Source organism: Staurois parvus, unplaced genomic scaffold (genome assembly GCF_062004578.1).
Source record: "Staurois parvus isolate SC_StPar_1 unplaced genomic scaffold, SC_StPar_1.0 ptg000453l, whole genome shotgun sequence".
NCBI classification, from domain to species: Eukaryota; Metazoa; Chordata; class Amphibia; order Anura; family Ranidae; genus Staurois; species Staurois parvus.
In genome coordinates, this window is record NW_028318249.1 from 1,603,598 (window position 1) to 1,620,169 (window position 16,572).

Sequence of the window (16,572 nt, forward strand, 5' to 3'; positions counted from 1 at the left end):
GTGAATGTACAATATATATATAAAGTGCTGTGTAAATTGACGGTGATATATAAGTACCTGAAATAGATAAAATAATGACTGAGTGCAAAACCAATGTGGAGAAATCTCAGTGGTCCCAGACTGGGACTCTTATAACTGGATTACCACCGCCACCTGCTGGTGAGATTGGAGAAGGCATGTTGGAACTGGATTGCCTTGGAGAAGGAAACTTGAAAAGCTACAGTTGTGCTCAAAAGTTTGCATCCCCTGGCAGGAATCTTGAGATTTTGATTTTAAAAATACGACTGATCTTACCAAAAAGCTGCTCCTTTGTAAATCATAATGATAACAGAAATCACCCAAATGGCTCGGATCAAAAGTTTCCCTCCCCTGGAATGTTTGGCCTTGGTACAGACACACAAGGTGACACACACGGGTTAAAATGGCAATTAAAGGTTAATTTCCCACATCTACAGATTTTTAAATTGCAGTTAGTGTCAGTGTATAAATAGTCAATGAGTTTGTTAGCTCTCCCATGGATGCACTGAGCAGGCTAGCTACTGAGCCATGGGGAGCAGAAAAGAACTGTTAAAAGACATGTGTAACAAGGTAATAGAACTTTATATATAAAGATTGAAAAGTAAAGAGATATCCAAAGCCTTGAATATGACAGTCAGTACTGTTCAATCACTTATTAAGAAGTGGAAAACGCAGGGATCTCTTAATACCAAGCCATGGACAGGTAGACCAACAAAGACTGCAGCCACAACTGCCAGAAAAAACAAAGAAAAACCCACAGGTAACCTCAGGAGAAATACAGGCTGCTCTGGAAAAATACGGTGTGGTTGTTTGAAGGAGCACAATATGATGATACTTGAACAAAAATGAGCTGCATGGTTGAGTTGCCAGAAAGAAGCCTTTACTGTACCATTTACTGTGCCAGTGCCACAGAAAAAATATTGTAACTGGGCTTTTTTATGGCATTGGTGCAGTAACGGCTTCTTTTTGGCAACTCAACCATGCAGCTCATTTTTGTTCAAGTATCTTCATATTTTGCTCCTTAAAAACAACCACACTGCAATTTTAAAGAGTATAAATTTGCCAAAATGTTCCTTATTAGTTTTGAATAGGGAAAGGAAGGTGTTAAAATTGTCCGGCCTTCCCTTCAGTCTTTTAAACCCTTACATATACCCAGTGAAGGGACTGGTCTCAGGGTATATGAAACAAATCCTTCTTCACAAGTTGTACCCATTTTTCTGAGGTCGTCTTTTCTCTACATCCGTTTAAAGTGCTGAATGTTAAAGTTTGTCTAAGAGTTCAGATAAAAGGGGGCGGAGATCTGAATTTACACGCATCAGAGAGAGCACTGAGAGCTGATTGCACAGAACGGACAAATCCCTTCACACAGCACACAGAAACAGAGCTGAGGCTGTAAATCTGCCTGAGCTCCCTCCTCTGTCACCATTTTTCTCTTGGTGTCAGGAAAACTTGTCAGAAGTGATTCATGCTGATAGCAGAGGATTGAAGCAGCAGACAGAAATGATACGTAGTGCTCTGGCCTGAGACAAGTACACACTTTAAAGGGATATGCTTTGTTCATATTTCATGTCTGAGATTTACAGCCACTTTGTGTCTAGGGCAATTTTTTGCCAAGTGGTTAGGCAAACCCAGCTAGTAACCTTAGGTAACACATGCATATTGTGTCAGTAAGAGCTGCAATGGTGTCCTTAACTTTTGGAGTTATGTCAAAATTAGATTTCTCAGGTACCAAGTCATCTACCATAGGAAGAGCCACAATGGCGTCCTCAAGTTTTGGCGTTATGTCATTAGACTGAGATTTTTCAGGTACTAAGTCATCCACTATAGAGAAGGTGTCCCTATTTTTTGGAGTTACATTACTAGACTGAGACTTCTCAGGGACCAATTCACCTAAACCAGAGAAGAGCCACAACAGTGTCATTAAGTTTTGGAGTTACGCCAGTAGACTGAGACTTCTCAGGTACCAAGTCTTCTACCATAGAGAAGAGCCACAATGGTGTTCCTAAGTTTTGGAGTTCTATCAGTAGACTGAGACTTCTTAAGTACCAAGGCATCTAACATAGAGAAGAGCCACAATGGTGTTCTTAAGTTTTGGAGTAACATTACTAGACTGAGAATTCTCAGGGAAAAAGTCACCTACAACAGAGAAGAGCAACAACAGTGTACTTAAGTTTTGGAGTTACATCAGTAGACTGAGATTTCTCAGGTACCAAGTCACCTACCATAGAGAAGAGCCACAATGGCGTCCTTAAGTTGGCGTTACATCATTAAACTGAGACTTTGCAGGTACAGAGTCATCCACTATAGACAAGAGCCACAATGCTGTCCCTAATTCTGGAGTTACATTACCAGACAGACATCTCAGGAACCAAGTCACCTAAAACATAGAAGAACCACAACAGTGTCATTAATGGAGTTACGCCAGTAGACTGAGACTTCTCAGGTACCAAGTCTTCTACCATAGAGAAGAGCCACAATGGTGTTCCTAAGTTTTGGAGTTCTATCAGTAGACTGAGACTTCTCAGGTACCAGGTCATCTACAAAAGAGAGGAGCCACAATGGCGTCCTTTAGTTTCGGAGTTACGTCAGTAGACTGAGACTTCTCAGGGACCAAGTCATCTACAATAAACAAGAGCCACAATGGTGTTCTTTAGTTTTGGAGTTACAACACTAGACTGAGACTTCTTAAGTACCAAGGCATCTAACATAGAGAAGAGCCACAATGGTGTTCTTAAGTTTTGGAGTAACATTACTAGACTGAGAATTCTCAGGGAAAAAGTCACCTACAACAGAGAAGAGCCACAACAGTGTACTTAAGTTTTGGAGTTACATCAGTAGACTGAGATTTCTCAGGTACTAAGTCACCTACCATAGAGAAGAGCCACAATGGCGTCCTTAAGTTGGCGTTACATCATTAAACTGAGACTTTGCAGGTACAGAGTCATCCACTATAGACAAGAGCCACAATGGTGTCCCTAATTCTGGAGTTACATTACCAGACAGACATCTCAGGAACCAAGTCACCTAAAACATAGAAGAACCACAACAGTATCATTAATGGAGTTACGTCAGTAGACAGACTTCTCAGGTACCAAGTCATCTACCACAGAGAAGAGTGACAATGGTGTCTTTAAAGTGATACTTAACCTAAAAAGTTCCCTGTGTGAAGGAGAAGAGAAGGGAGAAGAGCTCAGCACTGTGCATGGCTGCATCTCCTCCCCTTGCTTCCTTTTCGCACATGGACTCGAACGGCAGCAGGAGCCATTGGCTCTTGCTGCTGTCAATTAAGTATGATGAAGAGAAAGTGGGAGGCATGGCTAAATCCCACTGTGTGTGTGTCTATGGAGCACGGCTCTATAGACACAGTTTGGGAGCGAGCATTTGGCGTTTGTCCCCATAGAAAACGGCTTGCTATGGGGACACACAAAGAAGAGGAAGAGCCAGGATCACCAGCGGGGCACCTGAAAAGAGGATGTTTGGGGCCCACTCTGTACAATACCACTGCAAAGAGCAGGTGAGTATAACATGTTTGTTATTTTAATAAAAAAAAATAAAATCTGCTTATAGTAACACTAAGTTTTGGAGTTACAGTTGTGTTCAAAATAATAGCAGTCAGACATCACTAACCGGATCAATCACTGTTTTTGGTAGAAATGATATTCCTACATGGCAAATAATTTACTAGCAGGTGTAGTAGAGTAATAGAAATCCAACAGACCCAACAGTCATGGCATGCATGCTGCTGATTCTGTGTAATTGAATCACTAATTGAAAGGGGCATGTTCAAAATAATAGCAGTGTGGAGTTCTATTAGTGAGGGCATTCATTCTTTGAAAAACAGGTGGCAATTATTGCCCTTATTTAAGGAAGGAAGGCAGCAAATGTTGTACATGCTGGTTACAGTGCATTTCTCTCTGAAATTCTGAGGAAAATGGGTCGTTCCAGACAATGTTCAGAAGAACAGCGTACCTTGATTAAAAAGTTGATTGGAGAGGGGAAAACATATAAAGAAGTGCAGAAAATGATAGGCTGCTCAGCTAAAATGATCGCAAATGCTTTAAAATGGCAACCAAAACCTGAAAGACGTGGAAGAAAGCGAAAAACTACCATATAAATGGATAGAAGAATAGCCAAAATGGCGTGGACTCAGCCAACAATCAGCTCCAGGAAGATGAAAGAAGGTGTAAAGTTCCCTGTGAGGACTGTTACAATTAGAAGACGCCTATGTGAAGCCAAGCTATCTGCAAGAAGCCCCCGCAAAGTCCCACTGTTGGAAAAAAGACATGTGCTGAAGAGGTTACAATTTGCCAAAGAGCACATTGACTGGCCTAAAGAGAAATGGCGCAACATTTTGTGGACTGATGAAAGTAAGATTGTTCTTTTTGGGTCTAGTGGCCGGAGACAGTTTGTCAGACGACCCCCAAACACTGAATTCAAGCCACAGTACACTGTGAAGACAGTGAAGCATGGTGGTGCAAGCATCATGATATGGGGATGTTTCTCATACTACGGTGTTGGGCCTATTTATCGCATACCAGGGATCATGGATCAGTTTGAATACATCAGAATACTTGAAGAGGTCATGCTGCCTTATGCTGAAGAGGAAATGCCCTTGAAATGGGTGTTCCAACAAGACAACGACCCCAAACACACCAGTAAACGTGCAACATCTTGGTTCCAGACCAACAAGATTGACGTTATGGAGTGGCCGGCCCAATCCCCGGATCTTAATCCAATAGAAAACTTGTGGGGTGACATCAGAAATGCCGTTACTGAGGCAAAACCAAGAAATAGAGAAGAACTGTGGAATGTAGTCCAATCATCCTGGGCTGGAATACCTGATCACAGGTGCCAGAAGTTGGGTGACTCCATGCAACACAGATGTACAGCAGTTCTCAGAAACAGTGCGACTACAACCAAATATTCATTAAGTCATTCAAAGGAAAGCAAAATCTTCAAACATGTTTCAGTTTATATAGTGAATGTTTGAGTTTGTAAAGAAGAATACAAACACTGCTATTTTTTTGAACCGTCTAATATTCACTTTTCTTCAATTTGTTTAGAGGAACAACACAAATTTGATCTATTTTTCTTCATGTTTTGATTTGGAATAGAATGTGTCGTGTTCCCAATGCATTTGTGTGTATGGAAATAAAAGCTATTAGAAGGATTTTGAGCTTTATTCACTTTTTTCAACACACTGCTATTATTTTGAACACAACTGTACATCAGTAGACTTCTCAGGTACAAAGTCTTCTACCATAGAGAAGAGCCACAATGGTGTACTCTAGTTTTGGAGTTATGTCAGTAGACGGAGACTTCTCAGGTACCAAGTCTTCTACCATAGAGAAGAGCCACAATGGTGTTCTTTAGTTTTGGAGTTACATCAGTAGACTGAGACTTCTTAGGTACCAAGTAATCTACCTTAGAGAGGGTACCATCCTCATAATCATCAGTAGACCATGCCAAAGCAGCTGCAACTATGGGGAAGTTAGGATGTGGAAACACTTGCGCCTCTGGGTCAGCCATCATGGTTGAAATTATTCCCATAAACACACACAGTAGCATTGAATTTCTCCCTGGATAATATAAAGGAGGAGCTACCCCTGAAAGCATTAAGGAGGCAACGGACAGTAATCCAGGCCATTGGTGTCAGGACCTTTATAGGGTACACTGCCAGTTCTCACAGAAATGCTGACGGATCTAGTCCAGCAGAAGGGAGGGACCTTTGGATTTATGCTTTGGCATTCTAGGCAAACTGATCACCCAATTTTAGTAACATTAATATTTCCAGTATCTGATCACTGATGTCACTTACAACCTGGTGACTGCACTGCCACCCAACACGCAGATTTAAAATGCTGGCTCTGTAAAGGAGACACGGACACCAGATTGGTAGAATCATTTTATAAACATTTCACATATACAGAGGAATTACAGAACGTACAGATACAGTCTTCATTATGACTGAGTGCAAAACCAACATGGAGGATTCTCAGTGGTCCTGGACTGGGACTGTTATAATTGGATCACCACTGCCACCTAGTTGTAAGATTATGTATGCACGTGTATAGCCAAATGTTTTGGATGGAGCAGGGAAGGTTTAAATCTGACCTCTGGCCTTCCCTTTGGTCACAGTTAAGATAGAAACGGCTTATTCTGATTTAATTGCACACTGTGAGCTTCTCACAATGTGCATTAGAAGTTGCATCAAGTCAGAGCCGTCTCATTTCCTGCCTGGGATTTTATGCCCAATTACATCAGTGTGCATGAAGTCTACATTCAGGCAGTTGCCAGCATGAATCAGTGGATTCTCCTGACCACACCTGTGAGGTAGACCCCATAGAAGTCTATAGGACCCTTCTCCAACTAGGTAGAAGGGCACCACGGACTTCTATGGGGATCTACTGGGCAGGAGACAGATGATGCGTGGTGTTGAATATAAACAATTCCCACAAGATGTATGTGGTACACCTTTTCCTACTGTCCCCATTGCCAATCCTCAGTAGCCAGCAATTCCTGGCTGTCAACATGAATTGCTAAGTAACTCTAGTCAACCCTAATTAACTCCTTCTTTCCCTTCTCCCCTCTACTATTGGACATAGAGCACACTACATACATCCAAAAAATGAAAAGTACACTGAATGTATGTGGTACGCCCTTTCTACTGTCCCCATTGCCGATTCTCAGTTGCCAGAAATTCCCGGCTTTCTTCCCCTTCTCCCCCTAACTATTGGAATCGGAGCATACTACATGCATCCAAGAAAATGAAAGTACACAGAACATATGTGGTATGCCATTGTCCTACCACTGCCAATCTGGGCTGTCAAATGAATTGCTGTTCAACCCAAATTAATGCCTCCTTCCCCATAAACAAATGAAAATCAGAAAATAATGGTTCTTTCTTCTAACCTATAATATTAACCAATGGAGACAGAGCATACTGTATACGTCCAAAAAAATGAACAGTACACTAGACGCATGTGGTATGCCCAACATGAATTGCTATGTAACCCTAGTCAGCCCAAATTAAATCCTTCTTCCCCTTCTCTCCTTAACTACTGGACATAGAGCATACTACATACATCCAAAAATCTGAAAACTACACAGGACATATGTGGTACGCGCATTTCTACTGCCCCTGTTGCTGATCCTCAGTTGGCAGCAATTCCCGGCTGTCAAAATGAATTCCTATTTAACCCTAGTCAACCCTAATTAACTCATTCCCCTTCAAGAAGAACCATAGACAAACTTTTTTTTTCCCATTTTGGATAGAGCAAGGGAGGGTTATGAACACTGTCAGTTTTTTTTTCACCCCATGTGTGCCATTGCGGAGATTGCTCTTCACTTCCTGTCCTATAGCCAAACAAGAAGTGAAGGGAAATCCCTACAAATTAAGGGAATCCCTTGGGGACCCCCAGGTCACCAGAACTAGTGTCCCCATTGGAAGATGTCCCCTCTATTACTTTTCTGGGGTCAACCCAAAATGTGGGATTTTATTTTACTTTCAATGATAATGGTAAACAGGACAAATAGAAAGGGTGAATCTCCTCAATGAGGACACAGACAGCAATTAAAACTGACAGGGGTTCTAATTTCTCTCCACTCTATACAAAACTAAAAAAATGTTTGCCTTTACCCATATGGAAGAACAATACATTTGAAATATATTTAAAAAATATTCTTCCCAAATATACTGACATATATTGAATATGGCCACAATTGTAGCATTTGAAATATTTAAAAAAAAAAATAAAAAAATATTATATATATATATATATATATATATATATATATATATATATATATAAAAATAAATAAATATATATATATATATATATACACATACATACACATATATATATATATATATATATATATATATATATATATATATATATATATATACACACACACACACACACACACACACACACACACACACACACACACACACACACACATACTGTATGCTGAAATGAGTTTTTATTACCCCTCCATCTTAGATTGTAAGCTCCAAGGAGCAGGGCCCCCCTAACCCTCTTGTATTGAACTGTATTGTTGCTGTATTGTCTCCCGTTATATTGTAAAGCGCTGAGCAAACTGTTGGCACCATATAAATCCTGTATAATAATAATAATAATTACAACATATATGAAAAATATTTTTAAAAACACATTTCAAATATACTGTATGTCTTTAAAAATATAAATCTACATTTCTGGAATGCATTTACAAATATATGCAAAAATAGATCTTAAAATTACTTTTTTATGTTAAAAAAACCCAGAAGAATATATGTTTAAAAAAATATATTTTTAAAAATATATATTTTTTAAATGTATTCTTCAGACTTTTTTTTTTACATATAAAAACAGTAATTTTAACATATATTTTTACATATATTTGTAAATGCATTCCAGAAATGTAGATTTCTATTTCTAAAGACATACTGTATATTTGAAATGTATTTTTAAAAAATGTTTTCATATATTTTGTAATAAAAACGCATTTCAACATACAGTATTATATATATTTATATATATATATATATATATATATATATTTTTTTTTTTTAAACATATTGAATATGGCCAAAATTGTAGCATTTCAAATATATGTCAATAGCCTTCTTCTATTTGTGAAGGATTCCAGAGATGATATCTCATTGTTGGCATCCCTGGGTCTATCTTATGGCAGCAACCACTACAAGGAAGTCAGATGGCAACAGTTTGTACTGATCATAAATCATTGGGGTGTCCACTGGTGAGAGAAGGACCCCTTTATTATTGGAGGGGGTGACACTGGCTGCAGAGAAATCCCAATAATAGTCTCTGGAGGCAATAATGGGACTCAACCAACCAGTGCCCAGCGAGAATTCAGATTATCAGCTTTGGGTGAAGTTGGCCCTGCAATCAGAGCTGCCGCCACAGTCCTCCTTGGTCCCCAATTTCTGTCCAAAGATGAATATACGGAATGCACGAGAGGAAATGTGTAGTGCATGCATGACAGTTATTGTAAACATGGAGCCCTCCCCCGCCTCAGGACATGTACACAGGGGCACAATGGGGTGAGGTGCTTGGCAGAAGGATGCCAGCTCTATGGAGTCTCTAGAATCCCATCCTCGGTCTCCAGCTCGGCCAGCTGCCTCCTCAGTGCGTTGACTTTGACTTGCAGCTCCTTGTTGTACTCTATTATGTGGATCATCTCTTCATAGGCGTCCTCCAAGTACTTAGAGGGCCGATTCCAGCGCAGGAACACACCTGGGTGGTGGGGGGGGGAGAGAAGAAGTGTCACTAAGCATACTTTGTCTAGGTACTAAAGTGCAACTTTACACCGTTCCTCCATCAGCAATCTGTATGTACTTGAATTAGACAGCAACAAGTCTGCCCCTTGCTGCCATAGTGGTGTAATTACTTCTGCTTGTCACCAGCTAAGTGCCCATTTTTGGCATCCTGGCTGCCCAGAGATTCATAGAGCACCGTGCCGCGATGACGTGTTGTGATGATGTCATCATCTCTCTCCAGTGAACAGTTCTGCTCTCACGATTACCCTTTTCCTTCCTGAAACCCCATGTGCTATCACAAAGGGTTAGGAAACGCCTCTTAAAGCTGAACTTACCTCCCTCATGTTATCCAGCCCCTGCCCCCCGTTTTACCTGTATTCCTGGATTATCTTCAAAACACATACTCAGTTTTAAGGTGAATGTTGAATTGTCGGGGCAGACAGCCCCCTTCATCAGGGCTAGAACAAGACAGAACCAATATCCTAATAAATACAGAGCATAAATACCAGGATCATTGTCATTTGTAACATTTCCCTTATTCTAAACAATGATTATTACTAGATTTATTCTTTATATATATCAAGAATATGGTTCTGTCTTGTTCTAGCCCCGATGAAGGGGACTGTTTGCCCTGAAACATGTTGGATGCCTTTTATCTTCCTGTTTTGATACTGCTATCAGTGATAAATATTAACTCTTAGGACAACCCCCTGGTGATCTTCTTGTTGATTTTATTTGGTTTATATAAGTTGGAAAGTTTTGGCCCCTGTAGGGGCCCCCGTTTTGTGGTGGAGTTATATAGCCCAACCAACACCTCCTGAGTTACGGATATAGGATCACAGAGTAGCACCTCACGTCTTTGCTATCTTAAACATCACTGCACCATGGCAACTTGGAGTGCAAAGCAAGGTGGGCCTCTCTTGGACTGCTCATGCACAAGATTTATTCACAGTGTCAGTTGAGGTAAGAAGCAGGGTTATTAATGTAATTGGCAGTCATCTACTGAAGTGATCCCTGCCAGTCATTATAGTCAGAAATTGGACTGCTGTGAGCAACCATCACCAGGAATGACCCCTCCCAGACCCTATAGGTATGAATTGGACTGCTGAGAGCCACCGTCACTGAGAATGACCCTTGTCAGTAACTATAGATTTGAATTAGACGGCTGTGAGCAGTCATCATTGGGAATGACCCCTGCCAGTCCCTATAGATATGAATTGGACTGTTGTGAGTAGCCATCATTGAGAATGACTCCTGTCAGTCCCTACAGGTAGGAATTGTACTGCTGTGAGCAGCCATCACCTGGAATTACCTATGCAAGTCCCAATAGGCAGGGATTGTACTGCTGTGAGCAGTCATCCCCTGGAATGACCCCTGCCAGTCCTTATAGACAGGAAATTGACAGCTGTAAGCAGCCTTCTCCTGGAATGACCCCTACCAGACACCATAGGTAGGAATTGGGCAGTTACGTAATCACATAGTTAGTCTGGCTGAAAAAAAGACAAAAGTCCATCCAGTTCAACCAAAAAAAAAAAAAAAAGTTATAATCCTATACCCACAGTTGATCCAGAGGAAGGCAAAAAAAACCCCAGCAAAGCATGATCCAATTTGCTCCTGCTGGAAAAAGAAACCTTTCCGTGTTTGGAGATTACATTTCTTTTCCTTCAGACGTAAAGAGTGCCCACTTGTCCTCTGTGATGACCTCAGGGTGAATAGCTCTACACCGAGTTCACTATATGAACCACTGATGTATTTATACATGGAGATCATATCCCCCCTTATGTATTATACATGTTGATCATATCCCCTCTTATGTATTATACATGGAGATCATATCCCCCCTTATGTATTATACATGTTGATCATATCCCCTCTTATGTATTATACATGGAGATCATATCCCCCCTTATGTATTATACATGGAGACCATATCCCCCTTATGTATTATACATGGTGATCATATCCCCCCTTATGTATTATACATGGAGATCATATCCCCCCTTATGTATTATACATGGAGATCATATCCCCCCTTATGTATTATACATGGAGATCATATCCCCCCTTATGTATTATACATGGAGATCATATCCCCCCTTATGTATTATACATGGAGATCATATCCCCCCTTATGTATTATACATGGAGATCATATCCCCCCTTATGTATTATACATGGAGATCATATCCCCCCTTATGTATTATACATGGAGATCATATCCCCCTTATGTATTATACATGGAGATCATATCCCCCCTTATGTATTATACATGGAGATCATATCCCCCTTATGTATTATACATGGAGATCATATCCCCCTTATGTATTATACATGGTGATCATATCCCTCCTTATGTATTATACATGGTGATCATATCCCCCCTTATGTATTATACATGGTGATCATATCCCCCCTTATGTATTATACATGGAGATCATATCCCCCCTTAATCTCCTCTTCTCATGAGAGAATAAATTCAGTTCCTCTAATCTTTCCTCATAGCTGATCTCCTCCATGCCTCGCATCAGTTTGGTTGCCCTTCTCTGTACTTTCTCCAGTTCCCCAATGTTCTTTTTGTGAATTGGTGCCCAAAACTGAACTGCATATTCCAGATGAGGTCTTACTAATGATTTGTAATGGGGGAATGATATCTCTCTCTGGAGTCTATACCTCTTTTAATACAAGAGAGGATTTTGCTCTCTTTAGAAACCGCAGCTTGGCATTGCATGCCATTATTAAGCTTGGGATCTACCAGAACCCCCAGATCCTTCTCCACCATTGATTCCCCCAGTTGTACCCCCCCTAGTATGTATGATGCATGCATATTCTTAGCCCCCAAGTGCAGAACCTTGCATTTATCAACATTAAACCTCATTTGCCACATAGTTGAGAGCAACCATCACCAGTAATGATCTCATCCAGTACTCATAGATAGGAATTGGCTGCTGTGAGCAGCCATCATTTGAAATGACCCATGCCAGTCACTATAGGTAGGATATGGACTCCTCTGACCAGCCATCACCTGGAATGACCCCTGACAGTCACTACAGGCAGGAATTGGAAGGGGTTCACAACTAAATACAATACAGAATAATCCTTCTAGCATTCACTTGAGTGTTAGGTCCGTTCTCGGTTACAGAAGCTCTGTGAAATAGGGACAAGGGCTCAATATAACGCTTGCCGACTTCCACCAATGTCACAGGAGCTCATTCACTCCCTGCAGACCAGGAAACATACAGGTTTTGTAGATGGTGCAGGAATTATTGACATCCCTAGGCACTTCCTGCCTACCATGTTCTGAATAGCTAGGGGCAGACCAGGAGGCATGGCTGCCTACTAGAGGACATAGGAACCCTGTACTCAATACAATCAACACAGCAGGGGCTGCTAAACTGATTGCAGGAAAGTACATCTCTCTTAGTCTGTGTCCAGAGTGGACACCCTGCCTACAAAGATCCCTCCCTGGCTTGGAAAACTCATCATCTTGATAAATGAGATCTGCAGTATTCATACCTTCCCATAACTGAAGGCTCTGGGGAGCCACCGATGGCCAGATCACCAACCCATTGGCTTCGAATAAGGGATTGGTGAATTTGTGGAGCTCCGTTGGCTGGTTCATCCAGGACCAGAGGGATAAAGTCTTCTGCTGGAGCTTCAGTTTACTCCTATGACACAAAAAAGTAACATTTGTGAAAATCTAGGTGTAATACCTCTGTAAGTAAGGATAGAAGGATGAAGTTATTAGAAGTATCACCACGATTTAAAAACACTGTTTGATCCCCCAGGGGACCAAATGCATGGATAATGTGGTCCCATTCTTATCCATGGCCACACTGTGCAATAAAAGCATGTTTTTGTCTGTTTCTACTAGCTGTCAGCTCCACCCCAGACTGAAGCCCTATTTATGGAGCATCCACTATCAATGTGCTGTACATTTCAGTGCTGTCTGATGACCCCCATGTGACAGTCCTGGACTCCTGAGTGGACAATTGCCAAGCACCAGTGCTATCAAGTGGGACGAAGGCGAGTGAGATGCATGCACCTCCAGACTGCACTCATGTCTTCTCTCACTCACTGCTCTCTCCCACTAACAGCATGTTCCTTTTTGGCACATGTGCACTGTAACATGCATGCTCCTTGTGCTGCTTCTCCCCTCCGCAATCTCAGCCTTTTGCAGTCTCTGTACTGCAGAGCTGATACATCAGGTACTGACACTGCTTTTACTCAAAACATTCATTTAGCCCCCATTTATACTTTTGGCCAAGGGGGTGGCAAAAAAAGGTGCACTGCGGTTTTACCAATCCCTGACTCCTAACTTTAACCTTTCAGGCTGGCCGGCTGGGACAGTACACATGCTGCAGTGCTTTGCTTCGCAGCTGCGGTAAAAACTAGACCCCATGTTAGGTTTGGCAGGCAGTAGCACTGCCAAACATGACTCGTTCAAGTGAACGGAGCCCCGCTGCAACTGCACGCATTACACATGACTGCGGTGTGCTCCATTCAGTTGAATGAGTCAGGTTTGCCAGTGGTACTGCAAAGCATCACAGCCGTGGCATATGTACCATCCCAGCCAGCCAACATATAAGGTTAAAGATGGGGGTAGTAAAACCACGGGTTTCAAGGCTTATAACTGGCAACCAGGAGGATTCCTTTTCAGATGGCAATGCAAGTGTAAACAAGCCCCGAATGGTTTATTAAAGTGTTACTAAACCCAGGGCCCTGCATTCACTATATCTGGTCTCCCCGGACCCTGCATTCACTATATCTGGTCTCCCCGGACCCTGCACCCACTATATCTGGTCTCCCTGGACCCTGCATCCACTAGATCCGGTCTCCCCGGACCCTGCATCCACTATATCTGGTCTCCCCGGACCCTGCATTCACTATATCTGGTCTCCCCGGACCCTGCATCCACTAGATCCGGTCTCCCAGGACCCTGCATCCACTAGATCCGGTCTCCCTGGACCCCGCATTCACTAGATTCGGTCTCCCCGGACCCCGCATTCACTAGATCCGGTCTCCCCGGACCCCGCATTCACTAGATCCGGTCTCCCCGGACCCCGCATTCACTAGATCCGGTCTCCCCGGACCCCGCATTCACTAGATCCGGTCTCCCCGGACTCTGCATTCACTGTATCTGGTCTCCCCGGACCCTGCATTCACTATATCTGGTCTCCCACAGTACACACAGCATGGAAATGCAATTATTTTAGTAAATATAAACCGCTAAATACCTTTTCTTATCAGCAGTTAGAGCAGTCTTCTGACTTCTACCAGTGTCCAGCAGAACACTAGTTAAAGCTTGTAGGAGGAGTTTTCATTTTGCTCCAGGAGGATGCAAGATCTCTGACCTCTGTCTGAACAGTGCTGATTGTTCCTTTGCTGATCACATGCACTCCCCCCCACCCCAAAAAAACACTCTAGCAATATACACCAAATGGAGCACGTGCAGAGTGACTCCACACAATATGTCTTCGGAAATAAGAGGGGGGCACTGTAAGAAGGGGAGGATCACAGAAGTCAGGATCAAACAGCAGGAAATCAAACAATGCAGAGGATTAACTCCTTAAGTTCCTCAGTGAGTATAACAAGCAAGCTTTACTGCATTTACAAACTGATTTTACTGTTGTGGGTTTAGTAACACTTATCTGCTTTATGACCACCCAATACGTGTGTGTGGTGGCAGAGGGGTGGGCTTTAACGCTTACACACTGCACATGTGCGTCACTGGGCACCCGAATGCCTATGAGCATGCTCCCGCCACAAAGACCAAATCGAGTATCGGTAGCCGGAGGGACCGGCTTTTGATTATGTAGCCATTGTGATCACTGATCCTTGATGATCCCCAACCGACCACCTGGGCATTCACAGCTATTTAAAGGGACACTGGGGCAGGAAGGGGTTAATGAACACATACCTGTACTAACTGGTCTACGTGGAATTCAACTTTTTTTAAAACAAATAAGATTTTTGTCTATTTCACGGGGGCTTTGGCCTTGGGCACTGACCTCTCATATTCGTCGTTGCAGAGGAAGGTCCCGAACTGAGAGGCATAGGCGTGCTCAAAGAGCGTGATGAGAAAGCGGTCGTTAAACTGGAAGGAACACGGGAACTGGCGGAGGATCTGCCACACGCAGTCCAGGAACAGGAGGAAAGTCGGGGCCTCCCATTTCTGCTTACTGTTGGAGTACGCGGACTGTGTGCAGCGATGCCGGAATGGATGACCAGCCTGAAGAAAAAGACCAGAATTACTGAAAGGATAAAACACCATGTTTATCTGTGAGCGATAAATAAAGGACAGGATTGGGATTTAAACTACTTTGTAGACCTACATTGTACACTTGGGTATCAAGTAAATCTCCATAACAGGAATTTTAACTAATTTCGATAATTAGACGTGCTACACATGTCCAAAAAAGATGTTTGCAGTATGCGCCCTGCCCTTCTTACTGCTCCCCCCCACTTGCCAGCAAATCCCAAATGTGAAAATGACAGCCGGGAATAGCTATGTAATTACAGTGGCTTCAGAAGCTATTGCTGTAAAGAAAAAAAAACAGATGTCTGACAGTGTTTATAAACATCGTTCGGACACCAGTGACTTTGTTTTGTATTTACTCATTCATTTGCAGATTAAAGGGATTAGCTTTAATCTGTACAGTGAAGGAAAAAAGTATTTGATCCCCTGCTGACATTGAATGTTTGCCCACTCACAAAGAAATGATCAGTCTAAAAATCGAATGTTCGGTGTATTGTAAAACTGAGAGACTGAATAGCAACAAAACATTCAGCAGAGATGCATGTCTAATAAATGATGCACTGATTTGCATGTTCATGAGGGAAATAAGTATTTGATCCTCTATCATTCAGCAGGATTGCTGGCTACCAGGTGTCTTTCATACAGGTAACAAGCTGAGATTAGAAGCAGTCTCTTAAAGGGAGTGCTGCTAATCTCATTTTGTTACCTGTATAAAAGACGCCTGTCCACAGGAGCAATAATAATAACAGCTCCTAATTTTACAAAAACAGCCATACTCCACATGTTCACCTTCCCTAGATGCCTATACATCGATATACACTTCATTCCATCTTCCCCCCTCCCATCTATATACACTCCATTCCATCTTCCCCCTCCCATCTATATATACTCCATACCATCTTCCCCCTCCCATCTATATACACTTCATTCCATCTCCCCCCTCCCATCTATATACACTCCATCTTCCCCCCTCCCATCTATATACACTCCATTCCATCTTCCCCCCTCCCAT

At 42.2% G+C, this 16,572-nt stretch overlaps 1 protein-coding gene and 1 long non-coding RNA gene across 2 annotated transcripts in view; one reads left to right on the plus strand and one right to left on the minus strand.

Annotated features, from left to right (window-relative positions):
* The window catches only part of LOC149453067 (uncharacterized), a 61,011-nt gene that overhangs the window by 21,255 nt on the left and 23,184 nt on the right, over positions 1 to 16,572 (plus strand). The window lies entirely within an intron of this gene.
* MTMR9 (myotubularin related protein 9) overlaps positions 8,786 to 16,572 on the minus strand; it is a 39,421-nt gene continuing 31,634 nt past the window's right edge. The window contains exons 8-10 of the mRNA XM_089688751.1: positions 15,313 to 15,533; positions 12,818 to 12,969; positions 8,786 to 9,281 (exon numbers count right to left, since the gene is read on the minus strand). Of these exons, the coding sequence (XP_089544877.1) occupies positions 9,118 to 9,281; positions 12,818 to 12,969; positions 15,313 to 15,533 (537 nt within the window). The 3' untranslated portion in view covers positions 8,786 to 9,117. The remainder of the gene's footprint in view (positions 9,282 to 12,817; positions 12,970 to 15,312; positions 15,534 to 16,572) is intronic.